Raw genomic sequence first — 27466 nt, forward strand, 5'->3', positions numbered from 1 at the left:
TTCAGGATACCTGGTAGCATGATCCACTACTACCAGGATATACATATTTCCTGAGGCTGTGGGAGGTTCTAGTGGACCAACTATGTCCACACCCACTCTTTCAAAGGGAACCCCCACCACTGGAAGTGGAATGAGGGGGGCCTTTGGGTGCCCACCTGTCTTACCACTGGCTTGACAGGTGGGGCAGGAGAGGCAAAACTCCTTAACCATGTTGGACATATTGGGCCAGTAGAAGTGGTTGACTAACCTCTCCCACGTCTTGGTTTGTCCCAAATGTCCAGCAAGGGGAATGTCATGGGCCAATGTTAGGATGAACTTCCTGAACAGCTGAGGCACTACCACTCTCCTAGTGGCACCAGGTTTGGGGTCTCTGGCCTCAGTGTACAGGAGTCCATCCTCCCAATAGACCCTATGTGTTCCATTTTTCTTGCCTTTGGACTCTTCAGCAGCTTGCTGCCTAAGGCCTTCAAGAGAGGGACAGGTTTATTGTCCCTTACACAGCTCCTCCCTTGAGGGTCCCCCTGGGCCCAAGAGCTCAACCTGGTAAGGTTCAAGCTCCAAAGGCTCAGTTCCCTCAGAGGGCAGAACTTCTTCCTGAGAAGAGAGGTTCCCTTTCTTTTGCTGTGTTGCAGTTGGTTTCCCAACTGACTTTCCTGTTCTCTTGGTAGGCTGGGCCATTCTTCCAGACTCCAGCTCTACTTGTTCACCCTGTGCCTTGCATTGTGCTCTTGTTTTCACACACACCAGTTCAGGGATACCCAGCATTGCTGCATGGGTTTTTAGTTCTACCTCAGCCCATGCTGAGGACTCCAGGTCATTTCCAAGCAGACAGTCCACTGGGATATTTGAGGAGACCACCACCTGTTTCAGGCCATTGACCCCTCCCCATTCTAAAGTAACCATTGCCATGGGATGTACTTTTCTCTGATTGTCAGCGTTGGTGACTGTGTAAGTTTTTCCAGTCAGGTATTGGCCAGGGGAAACCAGTTTCTCTGTCACCATGGTGACACTGGCACCTGTATCCCTCAGGCCCTCTATTCTAGTCCCATTAATTAAGAGTTGCTGTCTGTATTTTTGCATGTTAGGCGGCCAGACAGCTAGTGTGGCTAAATCCACCCCACCCTCAGAAACTAGAGTAGCTTCAGTGTGGACCCTGATTTGCTCTGGGCACACTGTTGATCCCACTTGGAGACTAGCCATACCAGTGTTACCTGGATGGGAGTTTGGAGTGGAACCTTTCTTGGGACAGGCCTTGTCTCCAGTTTGGTGTCCATGCTGTTTACAGCTATGACACCAGGCCTTTTTGGGATCAAAGTTTTTACCCTTGTACCCATTGTTTTGTGAAGAGGCTCTGGGCCCACCCTCCTGTGCAGGTTTTTGGGGGCCTGTAGAAGACTCTTTACTATTTTTAGTTTTGGTTGTCTCATCACCCTTCCCCTGGGGAGTCTTTGTGACCCCTTTCTTTTGGTCACCCCCTGTTGAAGTCTTGGACACCCTTGTCTTGACCCAATGGTCCGCCTTCTTTCCCAATTCTTGGGGAGAAATTGGTCCTAGGTCTACCAGATGCTGATGCAGTTTATCATTGAAACAATTACTCAATAGGTGTTCTTTCACAAATAAATTGTACAGCCCATCATAATTACTTACACCACTGCCTTGAATCCAACCATCTAGTGTCTTCACTGAGTAGTCAACAAAGTCAACCCAGGTCTGGCTCGAGGATTTTTGAGCCCCCCTGAACCTAATCCTGTACTCCTCAGTGGAGAATCCAAAGCCCTCAATCAGGGTACCCTTCATGAGGTCATAAGATTCTGCATCTTTTCCAGAGAGTGTGAGGAGTCTATCCCTACACTTTCCAGTGAACATTTCCCAAAGGAGAGCACCCCAGTGAGATCTGTTCACTTTTCTGGTTACACAAGCCCTCTCAAAAGCTGTGAACCATTTGGTGATGTCATCACCATCTTCATATTTTGTCACAATCCCTTTGGGGATTTTTAACATGTCAGGAGAATCTCTGACCCTATTTATATTGCTGCCACCATTGATGGGTCCTAGGCCCATCTCTTGTCTTTCCCTTTCTATGGCTAGGAGCTGTCTCTCTAAAGCCAATCTTTTGGCCATCCTGGCTAACAGGAGGTCATCTTCACTGAGAGCATCCTCAGTGATTTCAGAAATGTGGGACCCTCCTGTGAGGGACTCACCATTTCTGACTAACACAGTTGGAGACAGGACATGAGGGGTCCTGTTCTCCCTATTTAGGACTGGAGGAGGGACATTGGCCTCCAAGTCACTAATTTCTTCCTCTGTGATGTCATCATCAGAGGGGTTGGCTTTTTCAAACTCTGCCAACAGCTCCTGGAGCTGAATTTTGGTAGGTCTGGAGCCAATGGTTATTTTTTTGATATTACAGAGAGACCTTAGCTCCCTCATCTTAAGATGGAGGTAAGGTGTGGTGTCGAGTTCCACCACATTCATCTCTGTATCAGACATTATTTTGCTAAAAGTTGGAAGACTTTTTAAAGAATCTAACACTGTTTCTAGAATCTAATTTCAGACTTTTAACAAACTTTTAAACTCTAAAAGAAAATGCTAAACAGGGACTTAACACACAAGGCCCTAGCAGGACTTTTAAGAATTTAGAAAAATTTCAAATTGCAAAAATGAATTTCTAATGACAATTTTGGAATTTGTCGTGTGATCAGGTATTGGCTGAGTAGTCCAGCAAATGCAAAGTCTTGTACCCCACCGCTGATCCACCAATGTAGGAGGTTGGCTCTGTATGTGCTATTTCAAAGTAAGGAATAGCATGCACAGAGTCCAAGGGTTCCCCTTAGAGGTAAAATAGTGGTAAAAATAGATAATACTAATGCTCTATTTTGTGGTAGTGTGGTCGAGCAGTAGGCTTATCCAAGGAGTAGTGTTAAGCATTTGTTGTACATACACATAGACAATAAATGAGGTACACACACTCAGAGACAAATCCAGCCAATAGGTTTTGTTATAGAAAAATATCTTTTCTTAGTTTATTTTAAGAACCACAGGTTCAAATGTAACATGTAATATCTTGTTTGAAAGGTATTGCAGGTAAGTACATTAGGAACTTTCAATCATTTCAATTGCATGTATACTTTTCAAGTTATTGACAAATAGCTACTTTAAAAGTGGACACAGTGCAATTTTCACAGTTCCTGGGGGAGGTAAGTTTTTGTTAGTTTTACCAGGTAAGTAAGACACTTACAGGGTTCAGTTCTTGGTCCAAGGTAGCCCACCGTTGGGGGTTCAGAGCAACCCCAAAGTCACCACACCAGCAGCTCAGGGCCGGTCAGGTGCAGAGTTCAAAGTGGTGCCCAAAACGCATAGGCTAGAATGGAGAGAAGGGGGTGCCCCGGTTCCGGTCTGCTTGCAGGTAAGTACCCGCGTCTTCGGAGGGCAGACCAGGGGGGTTTTGTAGGGCACCGGGGGGGACACAAGCCCACACAGAAATTTCACCCTCAGCGGCGCGGGGGCGGCCGGGTGCAGTGTAGAAACAAGCGTCGGGTTCGCAATGTTAGTCTATGAGAGATCTCGGGATCTCTTCAGCGCTGCAGGCAGGCAAGGGGGGGGTTCCTCGGGGAGACCTCCACTTGGGCAAGGGAGAGGGACTCCTGGGGGTCACTTCTCCAGCGAAAGTTCGGTCCTTCAGGTCCTGGGGGCTGCGGGTGCAGGGTCTCTCCCAGGCGTCGGGACTTAGGATTCAAAGAGTCGCGGTCAGGGGAAGCCTCGGGATTCCCTCTGCAGGCGGCGCTGGGGGGGCTCAGGGGGGACAGGTTTTGGTACTCACAGTCTTAGAGTAGTCCTGGGGTCCCTCCTGAGGTGTTGGATCTCCACCAGCCGAGTCGGGGTCGCCGGGTGCAGTGTTGCAAGTCTCACGCTTCTTGCGGGGAGCTTGCAGGGTTCTTTCAAAGCTGCTGGAAACAAAGTTGCAGCCTTTCTTGGAGCAGTTCCGCTGTCCTCGGGAGTTTCTTGTCTTTTCGAAGCAGGGGCAGTCCTCAGAGGATGTCGAGGTCGCTGGTCCCTTTGGAAGGCGTCGCTGGAGCAGGATCTTTGGAAGGCAGGAGACAGGCCGGTGAGTTTCTGGAGCCAAGGCAGTTGTCGTCTTCTGGTCTTCCTCTGCAGGGGTTTTTCAGCTAGGCAGTCCTTCTTCTTGTAGTTGCAGGAATCTAATTTTCTAGGGTTCAGGGTAGCCCTTAAATACTAAATTTAAGGGCGTGTTTAGGTCTGGGGGGTTAGTAGCCAATGGCTACTAGCCCTGAGGGTGGGTACACCCTCTTTGTGCCTCCTCCCAAGGGGAGGGGGTCACAATCTTAACCCTATTGGGGGAATCCTCCATCTGCAAGATGGAGGATTTCTAAAAGTTAGAGTCACTTCAGCTCGGGACACCTTAGGGGCTGTCCTGACTGGCCAGTGACTCCTCCTTGTTTTTCTCATTATCTTCTCCGGCCTTGCCGCCAAAAGTGGGGCCTGGCCGGAGGGGGCGGGCAACTCCACTAGTTGGAGTGTCCTGCTGGGTTGGCACAAAGGAGGTGAGCCTTTGAGGCTCACCGCCAGGTGTGACAATTCCTGCCTGGGGGAGGTGTTAGCATCTCCACCCAGTGCAGGCTTTGTTACTGGCCTCAGAGTGACAAAGGCACTCTCCCCATGGGGCCAGCAACATGTCTCGGTTTGTGGCAGGCTGCTAAAACTAGTCAGCCTACACAGATAGTCGGTTAAGTTTCAGGGGGCACCTCTAAGGTGCCCTCTGGGGTGTATTTTACAATAAAATGTACACTGGCATCAGTGTGCATTTATTGTGCTGAGAAGTTTGATACCAAACTTCCCAGTTTTCAGTGTAGCCATTATGGTGCTGTGGAGTTCGTGTTTGACAAACTCCCAGACCATATACTCTTATGGCTACCCTGCACTTACAATGTCTAAGGTTTTGTTTAGACACTGTAGGGGTACCATGCTCATGCACTGGTACCCTCACCTATGGTATAGTGCACCCTGCCTTAGGGCTGTAAGGCCTGCTAGAGGGGTGTCTTACCTATACTGCATAGGCAGTGAGAGGCTGGCATGGCACCCTGAGGGGAGTGCCATGTCGACTTACTCGTTTTGTCCTCACTAGCACACACAAGCTGGCAAGCAGTGTGTCTGTGCTGGGTGAGAGGTCTCCAGGGTGGCATAAGACATGCTGCAGCCCTTAGAGACCTTCCTTGGCATCAGGGCCCTTGGTACTAGGAGTACCAGTTACAAGGGACTTATCTGGATGCCAGGGTCTGCCAATTGTGGATACAAAAGTACAGGTTAGGGAAAGAACACTGGTGCTGGGGCCTGGTTAGCAGGCCTCAGCACACTTTCAATTGTAAACATAGCATCAGCAAAGGCAAAAAGTCAGGGGGCAACCATGCCAAGGAGGCATTTCCTTACAACCTGCATCTTGAACACAGGACCACCAGATTGATTCCAAGGGCTAGTTGGCTGGTCTTCTGATCAGAGCCTCAGGGACGTAAAGGGTTTATCCATCTTGAACCCAGCACATGGACTCCATCTGCTGTGACTTCTACCACCCAAGTGGTGCCACCCCTGTCATGGGCCATTAGAAGTGGGACTGTAAGTGCTCTGTTAACCCAACTGTGGTCTTGTGAACAGAACTGATGCAACATGTCGCATTCAAAATGCAAGACCTCACAGCGTGGTCGACCTGAACTTGTGACGTTCTCCTGGTCTGGCGTGAGCCGATAACCACAGTTGGCGCTTTGTGCTTTTAGGCACTATTTTCACTTACATCTTTAAAATTGCATATCTCCAGTTCCACTGATTGGATTTTTGTAATTTTGGTCTAAAATAGTTATATTAAATTATACTCCCTTTTCCTAAATTAGTGTGGGATTTTTCTTGTGTTTTGTTTTTTACTCTCTGAAGTACTGCATAAATACTTTGCACATTGCCTCTAAGTTACGTCTGACTGCTTTTGTGTCAAGCTTCCAGAGGGTTATGCACAGGTTAATTTGGGGTTTGCTGTGAAATCACTCTAACAAAAATTGTGGCTGCTGCTTGAGAAGGGTATCACCCCCGCCCCCAACCAGTAAGCCAATTATCTACATATGGTATTTACAATACCGTAAGATATCTTATGTTAAAGTGTACTGTACTATACTATGGTATGTTATGACACGCTATGCCATGTTATAATATATATATTATGATATGCCTTGGTACGGGATGTTTTTGTGTGCTGGTGTATGTCACAGTATACTTTGGTATGTTAGTATCCCCTACTATGGCATATTATGATGCCGTGGTATGGTACATTATAGGATGCTGTGGTATTTCATAGAATACTGTTGTATGTTATGACATAGTATGCCATAAAGTATTATGGTGTATTATAATAAGCAATGGTATGATATGTTATTGTATGAAGTTGTATGTTTTATTACACTGTGGTAGGTTAGGACACGATAGGCCGTACTATACTACTGAATAGAATAATATGGTATAATTCATGTATACTCAAAAGACATCTTGCAGCAAAAGTGTGAAAATATATCCGCTGCTTCAAAATTCAAAAAGTGTATTAAGTTAACTTGATGAACCTTTCAACCTAAGTATAAGTTATATCATTGCAAAGAGAACTATTAATTTAAAAGTGATAATTTGCAAACATGAATTTAGAAGCGTTAATTCTTACCCCTACCCTAGCAAATATGCCAACAGTGAATTAAAGAGGCAATTCAGATGTTCTGTGCACTTTTTAAGTGGCTTGAGTTCCTAGTGTACATGACAATATTATAGTTTATTAAATCAAACACAGGAGCATATTTTTACCGTGTGGATGCTGAAAATGTGCTGTCCTCTTATGTGATGATGACAAAAAGAAGGGAAAGTGAAATTAAGCAATTGTCTAGGATCACACAATTTGGAAAAGTGGGGAAGCCGAGATTAATTTCAGGTTTCATATTGCTGAATTCAGTCACTAGGTGTATATCCTTCACTTTGCCTGCCCATACCTAACAGCCATTCCCCCTAATCACCTCGCCCGGCTGCCATTCCTCTGGCATTGATGCAGCCCTCAGGTACATCACAGACCAAACATTTTGGCCCCTGTTAGAAATGGGGTCTATGGTTGCCAGTCAGGTTACCCCCTGTTCAAGCAAGGACCCTCACTCTAGTCAGGGTAAAAGAGAATCACCCTCGGCTAACCCTTGCTTACCCCCTTGGTAGCTTGGCAGAGCAGTAGGCTTAACTTCAGAGTGCTAGGTGTAAAGTATGTGTACCAACACACACAGTAACTTAATGAAAACACTACAAAATGACACAACACCAGTTAGAAAAATAGGAAATATTGATCTAAACAAAACAAGACCAAAACGACAAAAATCCGACATACACAAGTCAAGTTATGAATTTTTAAAGATTAAACTCAAAAAGTAGCGCTTTGAAACACAAAATGCTTCGATGAGGTGTTAACACGGCGTTGTGACAGAGTCGTTCCCAACAAGCCAACACCAGCGGCGCCGGACACGGAGTCGCGTAGACCCCCAAGTACAGTACCTTTGGTGAAGAGTGAAAACAAGTCGATGAGCAAAGTCGGGGATCGCGGTGTCGGTGCGAAACGTTGAATACGCGCACTTCGAGCGGTGTCGGTCACGACATGGTGCAGCAACTTCCACGGGGTCGCGGACTTCAGTGGGGCTGCAGCGGCATCAGGCCTGCGAAGGTTGTCACATTCCAGTGAAGATCACGGAGTCGGTTGCAGGCGGCGTCACCGGATTCAGCAGCTGCGTCGGTCCAAAGTCATCCCAAGTCGATTTCCTTGGATTTCCACCAGCTTTCCTTTCAAGGGCCCAGGGACTGGATAGGGCACCACTTGTCAGATCAGGAGTCTCTCCAGAGACTCCAGGTGATGACAGAAAGAAGTCTTTGCTGTCCCTGAGGCTTCAAACAACAGGAGGCAAGCTCTAAATCAAGCCCTTGGAGATTTCTTCACAAGATGGAAGACACACAAAGTCCAGTCTTTGCCCTCTTACTCTGTCAGAAGCAGCAACTGCAAGATAGCTCCACAAAGCACAGTCACAGGCAGGGCAGCACTTCTCCTCAGCTCTTCAGATCTTCTCCAGGCAGAGGTTCCTCTTGTTTCCAGAAGTGTTCTAAAGTCTGTGGTTTTGGCTGCCCTTCTTATACCCAATTTCTCCTTTGAAGTAGGCCTACTTTAAAGTAAAGTCTCTTCTGAATGTGAAATCCTGCCTTGCCCAGGCCAGGCCCCAGACACTCACCAGAGGGTCGGAGACTGCATTGTGTGAGGACAGGCACAGCCCTTTCAGGTGTAAGTGACCACTCCACCCCTCCCACCTAGCACAGATGGCTCATCAGGAAATGTAGACTACACCCCAGCTCCTGTTGTGTCACTGTCTAGTGTGAGGTGCAACCAGCCCAGCTGTCAAACTGACCCAGACAGGGAATCCACAAACGGGCAGAGTCACAGAAATGGTATAAGCAAGAAAATGCTAACTTTCTAAAAGTGGCATTTCCAAACACACATGTCCATCCGTTCCCAAAGGGAATCTACACTTTGATCGGATTTAAAGGTAGCCCCCATGTTAACCTATGAGAGGGATAGGCCTTGCAACAGTAAAAAAAGAATTTAGCAATATTTCACTATCAGGACATATAAAACACATTACTATATGTCCTACCTTAACCATACACTGCACCCTGCCCTTGGTGCTACCTGGGGCCTACCTTAGGGGTGCCTTACATGTAAGAAAAGGGAAGGTTTAGGCCTGGCAAGTGGGTACACTTGCCAAGTCGAATTTACAGTTAAAAGTACACACGCAGGCACTGCAATGGTAGGTCTGAGACATGATTACAGAGCTACCTATGTGGGTGGCACAACCAGTGCTGCAGGCCCACTAGTAGCATTTGTTTTACAGGCCCTGGCACCTCTAGTGCACTCTACTAGGGACTTACTAGTAAATCAAATATGCCAATCATGGATAAGCCAATTACATACACATTTTGTAAAGGAGCACTTGCACTTTAGCACTGGTGCAATGGTAAAGTGCCCAGAATAACAAAAACAGCAAAATCAGAGTACAGCACACATCAACAACCTGGGGAACAGAGGCAAAAAGTTAAGGGAAACCACGCCAAGGATGAAAAGTCTAACAGCCCCTGTGAAAATGTTTGTGAGTACCCATGGTATAATTCATACTTTGCTTTGATATGCTATGCAACAGTACATTAGTGTGTGGCATGTTATGATATTTTATTGTACGGAATGTTATGCTATATGTAATTATATACCCCTCTAGGATATTATGTGCTACAAGTTCTGTTAAGTTATCAGATGTTATTCTGTTCTGCAACTCGTGTTATCTTGCTTTTATGAGAAATTGCAAGGCACTAAACAGCCCTGCTAATAAGGGTCGACAGAGGAAAGGCTTTTATGCCTTCTTCCAGACCAGATATATTTTCTGTATTTTATTGTTTAGCTGAGAACATGCAGAATGTGTGTGTCACCCCGGTCGCTCCCAGCCTTTTGGATTAGCATACAGACACTGAAGGGTGGCACTGACGCCAACACCACATTGCCGGTGTTGCAGTGCCTGTTCCACCACTGTAGCTGCGGTCACTGGGGTGGTCGGTATGTCAGTCACTGGAAATTATGAGCACAGAGCTCAGGTTGGGAGCCCCAACATGCAAAGGCCCGATCAGTCGGAAGAGAGTTCACAGCTGTTATAGAGCTGAACTGCAACTTCACGGAGGGCGGAAGGAGGAATCAGGGGCTAAGCCGACGTGGATAGAGAAGGAGCATGGAGGGGGCAGATGTACACAAGGTAACCACGTTACAAAAGTTGCACGCATTCGGAAAAGTCAGTGCTTAATGTGAGGAGGTGGTTTCCTGTGCGGAGCACAGCACTCATTTTTTTGGGCCGGCCAGTGCTTAATTTGTAAATAAAAATGTGCCAGTGCCCAAAGCCCTCCCATTAAACACGCGGCTACTGCAATTAAATATGCGAACACGGAATACTGAGGCAGCGTAATCCTGAAGCCCTCTTGGGCCTTCTTATCCATTTACAGCCACTGCCTGCCCCTTCAGCTCACTCTTGCAGTTATCTGCTTTCTCCCTTTGTGACGCTTTTTCGTTTTTCTCTTCCTCCGTCTTTCCCATATGTGTCTTTAGCTCGCAGTAAATGCTTGGGGTAGAAAAATAAGCGCCGGCCCTCAAACATAACTGCCAGTGCTCTGTACCAGAAACAAGAAGCAGAAATTAGGCACTGGGGCCGGCACTTATTCTTCTGCCTCACGCACTTCCTGCCAGCAAAAGACACATAGGAAAGACGGAGGAAGAGAAAAACTAAAAAGAGGCACAAAGAGAGAAAGCAGAAAGCTGCAAGAGTGAGCTGAAGGGCAGGAAGTGGCTGTAAATGGATTGAGGAGGCCCGAAATGGCTTCAGGATTAGGCTGCCTCGGAATTCTGTGCTCACACATTTCATTGCAGCAGTCGCGCATTTCAGAGGAGAGTCTTGGGCACCTTTAGTTTACAAATTAAGCACTGATCAGAGGGCTTAAACACAAGGAAAAGTAGAGTCTAATAAAAGTGAGAAAAAATGCCTTCTACGCATCCGGTGAAGGAAAACACATGAAGAGGAAGGAAGCCAACAGCAGCTGACCAATAAGAACCAGTGAAATGGAAATGAGAGCAACTATGAAGCCAGGGAGCAGAGCCCAGTGGAACCGAGAGGTGGGAGCAGATCATAGGATGTCTTGAAAGGGGTCAAGCATATGAAAGTCTGCCAGATTTCTCTTGTAGTGGCTCCCATTAGGGGACAAAGTGCCCTGGAGGCACAAAACTAAAAAACTTCTAACTGTGCTGCGGAGGTGCTTCCTCCACCCAATAGGGGTAGGGCGGTCCAACTGCTGAGCGCTGTATGACTTCCTTACTACTTGTACATTCTGCAGTGTTTGTACCGATCTACACAGTTTTACATGAAGTGGAACCAGATGTTCACAATTGCTATAATGATTTCAGCGCATATCCCCTAAAGACTTGATATGATAACATTGTGGCTTTGTGTGTCATATGTATACGTACATACCTCCACACATCTTATCTCTGAAATAAGTAAAATTAATCACAATGTCAAGCAGCACCAGTCATCATCATTTCTATATACCTTCCATTCCCTGTTCCACCATTAACCATCGCCTTTTTCTGATTCCTTTCCAGCAATGGGGACCAAAACACTCCTGTGGCTGTGGGCCTTCCTGGCACTTCCATGTGGTAAGTATGGAAACTGGTAAGAAAGCTGTGTGTACGCGCTCACTTCTGCAATCTCTGTATGTAGACTCTGTCTTGCATCCTTCCGAGATCAATGTGAGTACCAACATCATCTTAATAATTCTACATAAAAGTGCGCTATAAGATCATTCTCCTAAGGGATATATATAAAATGATAACATTTTAAAAAAAAACACACAGTAGTGTGATGGACAAATTGCAGCAAGGACACCTGACTTTCTATCAGTGGCAACACAAAAGGATGATGGACGGAGTGCAGAAACTTTTCAACCACTCACCCCCAGTCACAGATCTGGGTTTAATCCATTGTTCTTGGGCTCACCATGCCACCCCAGTTTGGACCCAGACATATGCAAATCAGTCGTCACCCTATTCCCTATGGGAACAGTCTAGCCTGAACTGCCAGGCCAGGTCCTCCCATGAAACAAGCATCCTGGGACCGGTTTTAGGGTATCACCCTTTAATAGCCATGCTAGCTTTCTATCAGTGGGTCAGATCTGGTAAAAAATCTATCCAAAGGAAGCAGCAGTGGGATCTCAGTTGATCTTTATGAATATGGACTCAGGTGATATGGAACATAAAACACATGGTAATCTGGGGCAACAGACCACTAGAAATACATGGAAACTTGGGATGTTAGGCCACTAGAAAGCCATTGGAACATAGGGTATTTAGGCACTAGAAATACATGAAAACATGGGGTATTAGGTCACTAGAAAGACATGGTAACATAGGATATTAGGTCCCCAGGAAGGTAGTGGAACATGGGATAATTTGCCACTAGATATGGTGCAGTAGGCCACTGGAAAAACATGGTAACATCGGGTATCAACTCACTAGGCACAGTATTAAGGCACAAGCAAACAAGGACAGAGGAACACATAAGATCACATTTTGATATGAGACATCAAGCACATGGTGACATGGAAAATGGGAAGACATGGTGGCATGGCACATAGGGACACATGAGGACATCAGAAGGGAGCAAAGGGTGACACACTTCATAAAGAAACTGCTGACACTTATCACATTATCAGCTTGGCTCTTAGAAACACACAAGGGACTATTCACAAAGGTATCATACTTGTGAGTAATTTGCACCTGTAAATTTACAAGTCTAAATATATTCAAAAGCGCAGACTTAATATCACGTCAAATTTGCAAGTGTAAGTTGCTAGCGTCAAAAAGGAAGAGTAGTAAGTCTAGCACCCCAAATACCCAACAACTGATAATGCAATACCCTCCGTAGAAAATAATTTAGGCAGGGCTTAAAATAGAACGCCATATGAAATAATGTGAAATTAAATGAAATTGTTTAAAATAGCTTAAAACATAAATACAATTAATTGTTTAATTATAAAATATAAAAATAAAACATTTTGAATATATTTAATAACCTTTTTGAATTAAAAAATGAATGTGACACAACCTTTTATTAAAATATAATCAAATTACCTTTAATTAATTTTATACATCACCTTGAACAATTATTAAGACAAAATAGTTGCTATTTTTACCTTATGTAGAATATTTTTTAATAAATCTTAAAAAAATGTAAATGTAATGCCTTTAAAGTAATTCTAATGAAGTTAATAGTGCTGTAGCATTTTATTATTTTCTCTACATTTAAAAATATATAAATAAAATTAATGCACATTAATATTTAATTAATGTAAAGCTATTTTGCTGATTTCTGCGAGTTAAACCTTTTAAATTCTCTCACTTCTTTACCGCATGGAGATCTCTACCCCAGTGTTGGAGACCTTGTAATGGTGAATTATAGGGAAAAGTGCAAAAGTAGATTAAACTTGAAAAATGGTAGAAATATTATGTGAAATATTAGTTTATTTGATTTGATAAATGTATTTAAAATATAAAACAAAATAAAAAGGATTAATAACACATTACATTTCAACTGTAGTTATCTGTAATACATTTAATTACAATTATTATTTTAAGTTTAAAATTAAAAAAGGCAGAGTAAAGAATATATTTTTTATTACGTATTAATTGTTAAGAGTGATGTACAGAATTAACTAAAAGTAATGTAATTCCATTTTCATTTAAATTGATGGTTCATTATGCTTTAAATTAAAAATAATATTCAAATATGTTAAAATCAAATAAAAAGGGCCTGATTATGGTCTTGGTGGATGAGATACTCTGTCACAACGTGACAGATATCCCATCCACTGTATTACAAGTTCCATTACATCCTATGGAAGTTGTAAAATGGCAGACGGGATATCCGTGCCGATGGTGACGGAGTATCCCATCCTCCAAGATCATAATCAGGCCCAAAAAGATTTATGTTTAGATTTGTGTAAACTAAATCATATTTATTTATATTTGTAACTGTTTTAAATAATTCTATTTATTGTAACTATTTTTCCTATGTGTTTTCCAAGTTTCCACCCCATTATTTTCTAAGGGAGAGTGTTGTAGTTCTAATGGTTAGCCATGTGTGTTGCTTGACTTGCTCCAGCTCTGAGTTGGAGTCAATCTACTACTGTTAGGGGACCTTTTTGTTCGTAGTAACTTTAGAAGTGCAGTTTGTGAATAGGAATGGGCTTACTCTTTTGTGGGTGGGTGCACATCCCTTTCTAAACCCCTTCCTTATCCACCTTTAATGTCTCCTTAGTTCTCTCTTAATTGCTCACCTTTAGTAGTAGGTATATTCCATTTTCCAGCCACTCCACCTGCATTTTCTACTAAATTGTAGACTTATTTGAGTGGAGACTCTCCACAGAAAAGATTGGAGAAGCAGAACCCCGGTACATAGGTTGGTGAATAGCTTTTTGTAGTATGCTAGTTCTACTACTGTAGTGCTACTAAACATACTACTAAATGCAGGGCACATAGTAACTTGTGCAATAGGAATAAAGATCACAAGTGTTATATCCACGATAAGAAGAAAGGACACTTAGGGCCTGAATAGGATCTCAGTGGATGGGGTACTCCGTCACAAACATGACGGATATCTGCCCACAATTTTACAGATTCCATAGGATATAATGGAACTCATAATACAGCGGACGGGATATCCTGCATGTTTGTGATGGAGTATCCCATCCGCCAAGATATTAATCAGGCTCGTAGAAACACAAGAATGCTTGTTTTGTTTTAGCATGGTTATTGTGAAACGTTTTAGTTGGGAAAACTGGCGGACCATCATCAACCTAAAAAAAAAATCACTAAAAGCCAAAAATATTTTTTTCAGAAAGCACATATACTGAAGGAAATCCCTTTGTGTGTGGATGTGCTCTTTATGAAAGAATTAACCCAGCTACTACCAGGCAGGCCTGTCTTCAGTTCCTTGGCCACTTCCATATTTAGATGGCTCTTCTCCCAGCAGCTGACAGGATTAAACTATGCTGCTTTTTCCTTTTACTATGATTGGAGCCTGGATTTTTAGGAGGGTCCCTGGAATGAATAGGAGAAACCATCTTTTGCATTTTCAAGTCAAAATGGGTAGTGTACCTGTCCACTTCCAAATAACTAATAGCTCTTAGCACCAATATGCTTTCCCTTAAGGTGAAGTAATTAAGGGGCTCATTACAACATTGGCGGTGGGAAAACTCCAACCGCCAAGTCGAGGGGATGAGCCAGCTGTCATACTGGCTGCCTCCCCGCCGGTTCTTTTACAAAGTTCCCAGTGAGCTGACTGGCAGGAACATCATATTACAACGTTCCCACCAGTCAGACCAGTGGGAACAGTGCTACGGTATTGGCCTCGGCTCCCTTAATCTGCCTGCAACATGCAAAGCCCTGCTCTGCACAGGGCAGCAGACCCTAGGGAGAAGACCAGGTCCACGGAGGAACACCCTGGGACAATACAATATGCATGAGTCACCTCTGTTAGAGCACAAAGGTGTCTACAGCAGTTAACAAGGAGGCCGCACCGTCCCATCGACCAACCCAGATCTGCACAGGTGCCACAAGAACTGGTGCAGCCCGTCCCCTCTACGTTGTAGTGCCCAGGAGAACTGCGACCTGGGGCCTATCTCTAGAAGGCTGAATCAGACTGGCTGAGGTGCTGGCAAAAAAACGCTTAATCATAGGTGCGCCATCCATGCAGGCACCCAAATGGAGACACACTGGGTGCAGGACCTACAGTTCAACTTTGAGGCCACCAAAGTGAAGGCAGAAAGGTAAAGAGCACTCCTACCTCAATGAGGTGATGCACAAGACATACACCACTCTAGTCACAGGCCTGAAGGCCCACTTTGAACCTCTGGCTAACCAGGACTATTATTGGTTCATATTCCGGCAAGTGTGGCAGGAGGCAGAGGAATACCTTGAGTGGATTTCCAATTTGGCTATCACCAACTGACCTTGCACCCATACTCAAGGTATATCACAACCTCCTCTACGCATATAGATCTCAGACTCTACCACGGATTCAACTTCAGAATCTCCAGAGCAGCAGAAGTGCATAAATGAGATGCTGGCTAGGCTCCTAGGAGTGGTCAATGTCAGTGATGACATCCTGGTGTACGCTACCTCTGTCAAAGAACACCACAGATGATTTTGAGAAGTTCTGGGATGAGTACAAGAGGCAGGGCCCACTTTGCACAAGGGAAAATGTGAATTCCTGAGGCAAAAGATCAGCTTCTTTAGCTACACCTTCTCAGCAGACGGCGTCGCCCTGGTCCCTAATAAGGTGCGAGATGTCAAAGAAGCCCCAGCACCATCAAATGATTCAAAGATGAGTAGTTTCCTTTGCATGGTGAAATATTGTGGCCGCTTCATACCGGACGTAACCATCACAAGAGCTCAACAAGGTCACAACAAAGTGAGTATGAGGCGAGGCCTGAATCAAGGCATTCCAAGCTACGAAAGTTGCGCTGTCTGCAAATACCACGCTGGCCTTTTTTCACCCATCAAGGTTCACTACTGTTGCAGTAGATGCCAGTCCGGAGGGACCAAGAACAGTCCTCACCGAAGGAATGGGGTCCAGTCACCTACGCCAGCCGCTTGCTAACCCCGGCAGAGCAAAGGTACTCCCAAATGAAAAAAGAGGCCATTGACATACATCGGAGGTGCAGATATTTCCATCTCTATGTACGCAATCATCCCTTCACTGTAAGTACTATCACAAAACACTGCTACCTCTGTTCTGGGGCACCTCATCAAAACTGCTGCCACAAATAGAGAAATGAAGGCTACAATTAGAAGACTATAACTGAAAAGTAGTCTGCAAACAGGGGGTGCGCAACCCAGCAGACTCTCTCTCATTACCCAAGAAAAGCTAAGCGAGAGGTGAAGAAAAAAGCAGAAAATACAGAAGAATATGTCAGGTGCATGCTGGAACTATCCCAACGATTACCGCTGTCCCTTGACACGATCCCCCAAGCCACAGGGAATGATGAATGCTTGCAGTTAACCTTAGCTGCCTCCCGGACCGGGAAGTGGGAGGACCTGAAACAACACTCGACCACCAGTAGAGGCAAGAGAGATTCTAGAGTCCCTTTACTACGTGCACCAAGAACTGATGGGTGATTCAGAGGGGTGTCTACTGAGAGGACCACACCTGGTCATTCCCAGCAGTCTCACTGAGCAGGTAATGCAGCTAGCACTGGACATCAATGCATTGTCACGATAAAGAACCACCTTTGGAGCAAAGTGTGGTTCCTGTTGGTGAATGAACATGGTTCAGTCATGTCAATGGTGCCAAGTGGAAGGGCCTCCGCACCCCCAGGCACCGGTCATTACTGAGGAAGGCCCCAACCAGCCATGGAAAAGTGTCAGCCTTGACTTTGGCTGCCTCCTAGATGGATGATACGCCATGGTCTTGATAGGTGACTACACCAATTGTACTGAGATAGAAATTGTGACAACCCAGACAGCAAGTGAAACATTGCTAGAGCTAGAGAAAAGTATGGCAATGCATGGGCTACTGAAAGAAATCTGCACTGACAATAGCCCACCATTCCAAGGTTTCAAGTTTGCAGGATACCTGAAGGTGTGGAACATCAAACGCCCAAAAGTGACCCCAGATGGCCCCAGGCCAATGGCAAAGCAAAGAAATTCATGCTGACTCTCAACAAAGTGATCCAGCTTGCTCACATCAACAAACAACCTACTGAGTGGGCCATATATGCCTTTCTACTGAAGTACTGCCGGACCCACACACCATCACAGGGCAGACCCCAAGGCACACCATCATGGACTGGATCGTTACATTCCCCATCCTTCAAGATGGACACCATTCCCAATAGTTGATGGTAGGACCCTGCAAAGCCACATGGCCACCAAACAGCAAGTGAGCAAGCACCAAAAGGCCATAGTCACAAATATTTAGCCAGGAGACTGTATCTTAAACAAAGACCGGTACCCACCCAGCAAATTCCGACTGTCATTTGAAAGAGTCCCATGGGTGGTTGTCTGGCAGCAGGGCACACTGATCACTGCTCAGAGAGAAGGAGAGGAAATCATGCAGAACATATCATTTTTCAAGCTTGTGAGAGGAAGACCCAACACAGAGAGAGAGGAAAAAGATAACTGGTCAATGGAGGAAGATGATAACTCGGCCACAACCCCAAAGCTGAATGATTATCGATTCTCGTGATGCTGACAGCTGCCATCTGCCCTAAGCCCAGACTCACTCAGTGTGGTGATCCAAGAGAGTTGGGCTGGCATAGAAAATACACATTGAGAGATAACCTGCTACCATCCTGTAGACAAAACCACTTAGGGGAATATTTGCAAGCCCGTAGCACCTTCCTGTATCACACTAGCTTCATTTTTTTACGCTATTGTGGCATTAGGAAGGCTTTTTTGCTGCACTGTATTTACAAAGTGGCACAATACTTGCATTGTGCCACTTTGCACCCCTATGCCAGGCATAATGTATGCAAGGGGGCGTTCCAGAGCTAGGAGGCCACAAAAATGGCGCAGTGAAATGTACTACATTTCACTGCACCATTTGTGGCGTCATTTTTTACGCTTTTCAAAGCAAATATGTTGATGCTTTTGGCCTAATGACTGCCAGGGTTGCCATTTTGTAAATATGTCGTATCCATGGTGTCGTTAAACGGGGCAGGGGCGACGCAAGAAAACTGGTGAATCAGCACTGATGCGCCAGTTTCTTGTAATTTATGCCCCTTAAAGCACTGGTACTCATACCCAACTCAAGAGCTGTGTGGTCATTGGGTGATGAAGTTAGAACTGTTGTTAAAACTTATTCAAATTTGTTATTGTTCGGAAGGAATATAATGTGCCTCGTGTTTGAGGACCAGAGTCTGGGAGCAATTCCACTTGCAAGAGGAGTGCAAGAAGGATCCCTGCACTTACTGCATTTGTGGTACCACTCATGAGTGACGTAATGTAATAAATAAAAGAAGAGGGGCGTTGATTGGGAGTCAATTCCCACGCTAAACCATGGGACCCAACCATCTGTGTCTGTTTGGGGGTGGGGTCTGCTGTATGCCAGTGGCCTATCCGTCCCTTAGGCCCGTCCTACACTGCAATAGATCCGGTCAACATCTCAACATTTGGGAACAAATAAGATCTACAGTGCACGTGGGGGCCTAATTTTAGTTTCAACAAAAAGCAGTGCTCTCATCTTTGGTAGTGTCGTTCAGTGGAAGCACATCATTCACTGCATGCATTCTCTAGCAGAAAATGCAGGGATCGCAGTAGCCTGACACGTGGCGTAAAGTGCTTCAATGCCACTTCAGATTAGTAAGCGCTATATAAATTCAGTTACATTTTGAATGAACCATCTTGTCCCACCAATCTAGCCTAAGTCTGTTTGAATCCAAACGTAATATATTTTATTGTTTAATCAGTTTAAAACCATGTTTTGTGAAATGCATGCTTAGTCATTTCCATCTTCACTTCCATAAATACAGTAAACCTGTGCAAATGGCTGAAATGAAGAAACTGGTGTTCAAATGTGAGATTAATTAATGTAGAAGATTAGAGCATTGAACTGTGGGGTAAAAGAGACGCCAGTCTTGGTGTGGGCTTGACCTACCACGAGGCCAAAAGTAACCTACCCACACAGATAAACTGGTTTTGTGAGGCGTCCCTGATTTGCCCTTTGGAGCCTCCTCAGATAAATGCATGTGATGTACGTGCAATAATTAGCCAAAGTAACCCTATAGTAATAAAATACAATATTAGAAGGTCCAAATTCACCTAGTCAAAAGAAAATACTTTAAGAAGGGAAATGCCACAAAAATGTTTAAAAAAATCAGGTTAAGAGATCAACAGTTAGCAATGATATAAAGACCACTCCTTTAGAAAAGCTCTGGAAAAAAAGGTGTTCAGTGTTATCCTATTGGAAAGTAGAAATATGTCATAAAAAAGGTAAAAGTGCCTTTCATGCAGTTTACTGGGACTTTGATACTACCTTTGGCCAAGACACGAATGATTGTGGAGAGGTAAACGTTGCTTGTCCCCCTCGCTGACACTTTTTACCTTCAGACCTATAGTTCTTGGAGCATTGCTACCCTAAAAATATCCTCAGATCTGGAGGACTGAGACTCCATTTTCTGTCTGTTCATCAGCATGTCTAACTTTAATGAAAATGCTGTTGGTCCTTATCTTTCTAAGAACCTGTGAAGGTGTCTATTCATTCAGACAATGACATAGATAAGAACACCTAATGAGACATCAATTTGGGACAAGCATGTTGTTATCTGTTTTTCAAAGATAGCTAACATTACTAACATAATAATGTAGCATGAACTAACTTGTGTTCACCATATTTGTTTACACTAATGTGTCTAATGATGCACACAAACTATGTCAGAAATTCCCCAGAAATTTTCCATTTAAGATAAGATCGGTGATCAACAGTACAAAAGACTAATCAAGTGGCAACTGGGTTAGAGAGGACCTTTGCCCCAAGTTATAACACAAGTTCTACACGTTTTATGGACATGCCAGTTCAGACCCTCTGGAATTCTCAACATCTCATAGGCCCCATAGGGATAAATATCTAACTGGTCCAATGCTCTGCTTTGAGAAAAGCACTTACAGGATGAGGCATAGCTATCAATTGTGCAATTTTTTTAGAGCGCATGGCTGCACTGGTGTCAGAGATGGAAGGGGGGCCTGTCTACCCTGCACCGAGCCCCTTCCTGGCTGCAGTTATTTTAGAGGCTTATTCAGAGCTTTCCTGGGGCCTGGTTCTAGGTTTAACCTTCGGTAGAGGATTGGGGTGGAGGAGAGTAGAGGATGAGGGAGAAATGGAAAGGTAAGGGGAAGGGGCAGGTAATACAGGAAAAAGAAAGTTTGAAAGATAGGAAGGGAGAGGATGAGAGGAAAACAATGACTGAATGGAAAAATGAGATATGGATAAATGAGAAACGAGATAAAAGGAGAAAAAGGAGCAAGGGAAGAGGAAGAGAAAGGTGCCAGAGATATGGATGTCAGTGAGAGAATGGAGGCGCGAGATACAGATGAGTAAAAGTGCAGAAGAGGTTAAGAATGAGATAGAGGAATGAGATAGTGAGAGGAGATTTATTGAGAGGTAGATGGAGGGGGAAACATGGAGAACAGAATGAAGTTTGGGAGAAGCAAAGGAAAGACGAGTAGAATGGGGGTGCGGCAGGGGCAGTGGCTAGCTGGAGCCATCGCCCTCCACCACACATACAGCAGACAAAAAAGTATTCTCTCCTATTCATCTACAGGTAGATTATTTCTTTACACTGGGGAAAGTGGAGTGGCTTAAAAGGTAAACCTGTTAGACATTCCAGATGGGTTTTAGCTGGTCCCAATATGATTCTCAGAGGACTGCCACAATTCTTTGCACCGAAAACCTAAGAGAATAGACCTGTTGCCTGGCTTTGTACCTTCTAATATGTTATGTTATGGTATGTTATAGTATTTGTAGAGCGCATGGCTGCCCTAAGGCTTCCCAGCACTAGACGATTGCCACTGACGGTAGAGGAAAAAAACAAATAGTGCAAAAAGTACTAGGGGAAAATCCAAGCCTTAAGTTTTTTCCTGAAGCTGTTTTCCTCCTTTAAAAGCTTTAATTGGTGAGACATTGTATTCCAAGGTTTAGAAACTAGGGCCCATATTTATACTTTTTTAGTGCGGCATTTGCATCATTTTGTTACGCAAAAGCAGCGCAAACTTACAAAATACAATTGTATTTGTAAGTTTGCGCCGCTTTTGCATCAAAAAGAGGCGCTAATGCGGTGCTAAAAAAGTATAAATATGGGCCCAGATGGGTAAAGGATCTGCCGCCCCATCCTGCACTTCTGATTCTCGAAATTCTCACTAAATGTTCATGAGCTGACCTTAAAGGTCAGGTCGGGACATAGGAGGAGAGGTGGTTTCAGATCTTGACTGGGCCCATGTTGTAAATAGCTTTATGTGCAACAGATAATGCTTTGAACTTAATTCTTGCCTCCACCGGCAACCAGTGAAGATTCTTTAAAACCTTTCTCACTAGTTTGTGGGTAGGTATTTTAAGAAGTAGTCTAGCTGCTGTATTCTGGACTGTAATATTTTATAACAGATTTTCGAGAGCCAAGGAACAGTGAATTCCCGTTATCCAATCTTAAACTTTCTGGGATAAGGTTCAATATATTTTGAATCATCCTAAGTAACACAAAGCATTTTGCTGCAAGTTCTTTTGCTTGGGCATCCATCACTAAGGTTTGATCCAACACATTCCCAAGCTTTTTATAGAAGGACTAGGAGCGGGAGGAGGGGAAGATTATTCCCCAAAATCATTAACTCAAGTCTTCTCACTATTCAATTTCAGAGAACAGCCTGCCATCCAATCAGCCACTTTTCATAGGCAGGGCACTAAAAGATGGTTTCCTGAGTTAGAACTGTTTGCCAGGGAGACAACACATTGGGTATCATCCACATAGGATACTAAAGATAGCCCCAATTCTTGTACAATGTCAGCTAATGAGCGCATATATTTATATTAAACATGGTAGGACTCAGAAACGGGCTCTGTGGGAACCCAGCATTTGGACAGTAGAATATCTGATAGCCTTGTAGTTCTTGTAGTCCAAAACCCTACACGTAGACACTTGGTTAAACTAGTTACATCCTTTCAGGTACACTAGTATGAATGGATATGGGCAGTAAAGACAATGTTGAAGAAGTTCCTTTAGTAATGGGGCCCCGTTGTTAAAGAACATATATGTATAATATTGTTTCCAATCTTAAATTGTGTCTTGTACTCACAACCATGTAATGCACAAAATGCATTTGTATTTGAAAAACGTAGCAGTTGTGCAATGAGAATGACTAGATGATAACAAGTCAATCCTTCTATACGTATATTGCATTAAAGTTACTTTATATCCATAAAGCCGTTTTCATGCATTGGTAGAAAACAAAAGACAATTTGTCTATTTTTCATTAACAACATTTCTCTTGTCTTCATTGCAGGTCCCCGTGCAGCAGACCCATTAGGGCAGGAGTTTATCACTGTCTTCATGCAGAATCACAATCTAGGGGGGCGCATGAGCTTCAAACTGTTCCTCACCGGCAGTGAAGATTCCACGCAGGTCAACATAGCTGTAAACACTCGTAGCGTCCGGAAGCAAATCAACCTTAAAGCACGTGAGACAACAATGGTTGAGGTTGACGTAGGCAAGGAGATGGTTGCGGGTGACTACTTCGCCCAGACAACCATCATCACAGCTAATAGGGATATCTCTGTTCTCTCTGTAAACAACAAGGATCTTAGCACAGACAGTTCCATTGTGTACCCCCTACAAGAACTCGGGACAGAGTACTACATCCTGACCCCACCGGATGGCCCTTCCGAAGCCTTGAGCGAGTTTGCCGTTGTAGCTTATAAAGAGTCGACCATGGTCAGCATCTACCCAACAAGTGCAATCACTTTCAAAAGCAAAACATACCCTGCAGGGAAAAAAGCAGACATTTATCTTGAGGCCTACCACGCCTTTGAGATTCAGAGCAAGAGCGATTTGTCTGGCACCCAGATTGTGTCACAGAGACCAGTAGCGGTGCTGAGTGGCAACACCTGTGCTAAGAAGCACACCAACTGCAACCATGTCTACGAGCAGCTCCTGCCTGTCTCCAGCTGGGAAACAACATTTGTCGTGCCACCAATGTCTTTTCAGGTGAACTACGACATTGTGTATATCGTTGCATCCCAAAGCACCCGTGTTGCTTATCAGAAAGGCTCAACTAAAAAGAGCAAGCTCTTGACCGACGGAGATGTCCTTGAACTCAACATAGCAGACGCCCCTCTATACATTAACGCTTCTGCTGGGATCCAAGTAATGTATTTGTCTGCTGGGTTCAAAAAAGATTCCATCCCATATGATCCCCTACTCATCAATGTCCCGGGCATTTACTCCTATTGCACGACTTACAACATACATGGTTTGGACCAGGATGAGACCTATGCCCTGATCGTCGCCAAGACCTCAGCCACGGCCATCACCTATGATAAGGCAGCACTGAGTGGCCTTCTATGGAAGGAGATCCCTGGTACTGAGTACTCTTGGAGTGAGCGCATGTTCAGCAAAGACGCAGGGTTCCCACCTCATCTTGTGGAACACCCCAACACTCCCTTTGGGCTTCTGTTCTTTGCAATGTCTAAAATTGATTTTTATGGGGAGTCAGCCGTGTGTGAGTATGGTCATTTCTTATTTTTTTGTGGGTGTGGGGATTGAGGTAGTGGTATTGCTTTAACTCTGTCAAGTGCACGTGCTTGTGTATTGTGTTCTATTTAACTAAATTTCAAAGAAATGCTCCTAAAATGCAGTCAGAGTGACAAAGTGGGTATTGGTAGGTAAAGAAGAGCAGAGCTTTAAGAATATGGTAAATGGAAGTGGTTTACCGCAGACTAAAATATAGGGAATTTGTGCAATTTCTCCAACTGGCCAATGACTTAAAATTCAGTAGAACTGAGAACCAGGTAGTCATTTGTTGCTTTTGTAAGTGGGTCTGAGTAAAGAATAGCCTAGAATTACCTCCCACAACACATCAGAGTCACCCCCTCTCTTCTTGACTTTCACAAAAGTTAAAGACCTGGTTTTTCGAGTAAGCCCCTAGGGTTGGCCTCACACACCTGCTACAGAGTACCTGGATACACTCATGAATAGTTAGCACACTATAAACACACTGATACCATAACATTTCAGTCGTAAGTATGTATAGGCTAATACAATCTTATCACAATCCCACAGGAAAGAGTAACCTCAACATTTCTGCTTTACTTCAAATGGGAAATTGTTTGCGCTTGAAATAAAAATTAAGTCCATTAGAAGACTTTAAGATCTCAGAAAGATTGTAAGCAACAATCTAAATGTTCTTCTATAGCTCTCAAACGCTAAACTTCCCAGAGACATTAAAGGTGACTGATTCTACAAACAATGGTAGTTGCCGCTTAAGCAATACAATGTAGAGACAGCAGCCATTTAGGGAAACACACAATCTGGTGGACTGTAGTGGTTTGTGTCATGTGTTTTAAGGTGGCATAGCTCATCTTAACTGACAGATTAGGTGGTACATTTAATTTTTGATTTGTATGTTTAGTTGAGTAAATATAGCCCACATTGAAGTACTCTAGTTGTGTCTGATTCCTCTATAGTGCTGCCTATTTTTCATGGGCACAGGTGATGCAGAGCAGATAAGCTTAACTTAGGGCAATGTATATAGCATTTATGCAGTACCAAAACAGTAAAGAGGCCAAAATGCAAAACCCTAAAAATCCCAACAAACAAAATTATACCAAAATGACAAAAAATCCAAAGAGGGGAACCAGAGAAATACATTTTGAAAGTTTTAAGTAAAAATAGGGCCAAAAAGCATAAAACTCCAATGATAATAAAAAGTCGCTTGTAGATCAGAACCTAAGTGCAATTTGAGGTTGCCTGCAATAGAGCACAGGTCATTTATACCAAAAAGGTTTCTCCTTGTTAAAGATCATATCTTCTGACTTAGCCCTTCAAGTCTTAATCTACCACAGGAGTACACTTCTAAAAACCTCCAGGATCTCAGGGAGGCTCCTAAAGACTTACAGAGTATCAGGCATAGATCAACAGCAGGATCCAGTCCAGGTCCAGCTGCCAGCAATCAGCTGGACAGTTGTAGGAAATGCCTCATGTAGCCTGCTGCAATCCTGTAGCTCGAACAGGAGGTCATACTTATGACCCCTAGATGCCACTTCGCTGTCCAGGATACAGGAGGATTATCCCAATCCTAGTGTCCTCCCACACCTAAAACCAAACCCAGTTTTTAATAGCCACTGTACCAATAATAATTCCAGAGGCAGAAGTCTTGTAGGACAAAAGAAGGATGCTTCAGCAACCAGACAGGGGATACACCTGAACTGTCTTAGCATTCTGTTCCCTTCCTTTCAAGTGTACTTCAAGTGTTATATGTAAAATCCAGAGACAGAAGTCAGGTAGGCCAAAAACAGGTGTGTCTGATAACCAGACAGTGGATACACAAGAATTGTCTTTGCATCCTCGCAGGATTTGACACTGCAGTGTCAAGAGGATGTCCACAAAACCCTGCATATTCTGTGAGGTTCAGAGAAGTAATCTCTGCCCATTCAGGTCAGCTTATTTTTTGCTTCTGGGAGGCATTTCACACCTTTTCAGATGCTAATCACTGACTAGGGGGGGAGCAGGAGAGCAAATGCAAATAAGCCTTCAGGAACTTCAGGCAGGGAGAAATGTGACTTTCTAAAAGTTAGTTTTCCTTCATACTTATTTTTTAAAAACGACCACCAATTGCGTAGGATTTTCAGTGACTATTTAATATAGTTATTTAATTATTTTTCTAGCTAGTCCCATTTCTAAGATTCAGTATTACGGTTTTACTATGTACCCTTGGTTTGTACATAGGACAGCTAAGTCTGGCACAGTAAACATGTGCTTTTCTGTACTAGTCACTGCAAGGTCATGCTAACATTAAGGGCCAGATGTAGGAAAATTGCAAATTGCGACTTGCAATTTGCGAGTCCTTCTGACTCGCAAATTGCAAGTCGCAATTTGCAATGCAGAACGGTTTCTCAGACACCGTCTGCGAGTCGGTATGGGGTCGCAGAGACCCACCTCATTAATATTAATGAGGTGGGTCTCAAATTGCGGCCCCATACCGACTATAGGCACTCGCAAACATGGAGGCCTGCTGTAGTCAGCAGACCTCCATGTTCGTGACTGCTTTTAAATAAAGCAGTTTTGTTTTTTTAAGTGTAGCCCGTTTTCCTTAAAGGAAAACGAGCTGCACTTGAAAAAAAAAGGAAACCTTTAGTTTCGGTATTTTTTCAGGGCAGGTAGTGGTCCCTTGGACCACTACCTGCCCTGAAAAAATAGTTTTGGGTCCATTCACAAAGGGGAAGGGGTCCCATGGGGACCCTTTCCAATTTGCGAGTGGGTTACCATCCACTTCAAGTGGATGGTAACTGCGACACCATTTGCGACCGCATATGCGGGCGCAAATGGTATTGCATACCACTACGAATCGCAAATAGGAAGGGAACACCCCTTCCTATTTGCGATTCTGAAATGCATTTTGCGAGTCGGTCCCGACTCGCAAAATGCATTTCTGCATTGGAAACACGCATTTGCGAGTCGCAAACGGCAGATTTTGCCGTTTGCGACTCGCAAAGTGTTTCCTGCATCTGGCCCTAAATTTATACATATGCTACTTTTAATTACCATGCACGCTGCCTTGAGGGCTATAAAGCCTGCAGAGGGCTGACTTAAGAACATTTAAAATGATGTTTCTTACTTGTCAAAAGGATTTAGCTTGATAGCGAATAGCGGTTTTTACACTGCTACAGCCAGGATACACAGGGGAGGTCTGGAACTATGTTTGCTTTGTCACTGTAGTGGATGGCATGATAAGTGATGCAGTCCACAAGTGGCAATCAACTACCAGACCCGTGTACACTTTGTATCATATACTAGGGACTTATAGGAAAGTTAAATATACCGAGCATGTCAATTTGACCATGTTTAAAGGGGAAGCATAGATACTTTAACACCGGTTAGGAGGGATTAGGAGCACAGAGGTCTAAAGCCAGTAAAAATATAGGGTAAATTAAAAAGTAAAAGGCGATGACACCGAAAAGGCAGATTTGCTACAAAGTGTATGCATGCATGATTGCATTCATGTGTGTGTGTTTCAGCCAGTGGATTTGGAATGCACAGCGGTGCATAGGCCTTTTAT

At 44.1% G+C, this 27466-nt stretch overlaps 1 protein-coding gene across 1 annotated transcript in view; it reads left to right on the plus strand.

Moving 5' to 3' along the window:
• The window catches only part of LOC138246473 (IgGFc-binding protein-like), a 292884-nt gene that overhangs the window by 123076 nt on the left and 142342 nt on the right, over nt 1–27466 (plus strand). The window contains exons 2-3 of the mRNA XM_069201110.1: nt 11252–11305; nt 22697–23911. Of these exons, the coding sequence (XP_069057211.1) occupies nt 11254–11305; nt 22697–23911 (1267 nt within the window). The 5' untranslated portion in view covers nt 11252–11253. The remainder of the gene's footprint in view (nt 1–11251; nt 11306–22696; nt 23912–27466) is intronic.

The sequence above is a fragment of the Pleurodeles waltl genome, chromosome 7 (assembly GCF_031143425.1).
Source record: "Pleurodeles waltl isolate 20211129_DDA chromosome 7, aPleWal1.hap1.20221129, whole genome shotgun sequence".
Classification (NCBI taxonomy): Eukaryota; Metazoa; Chordata; class Amphibia; order Caudata; family Salamandridae; genus Pleurodeles; species Pleurodeles waltl.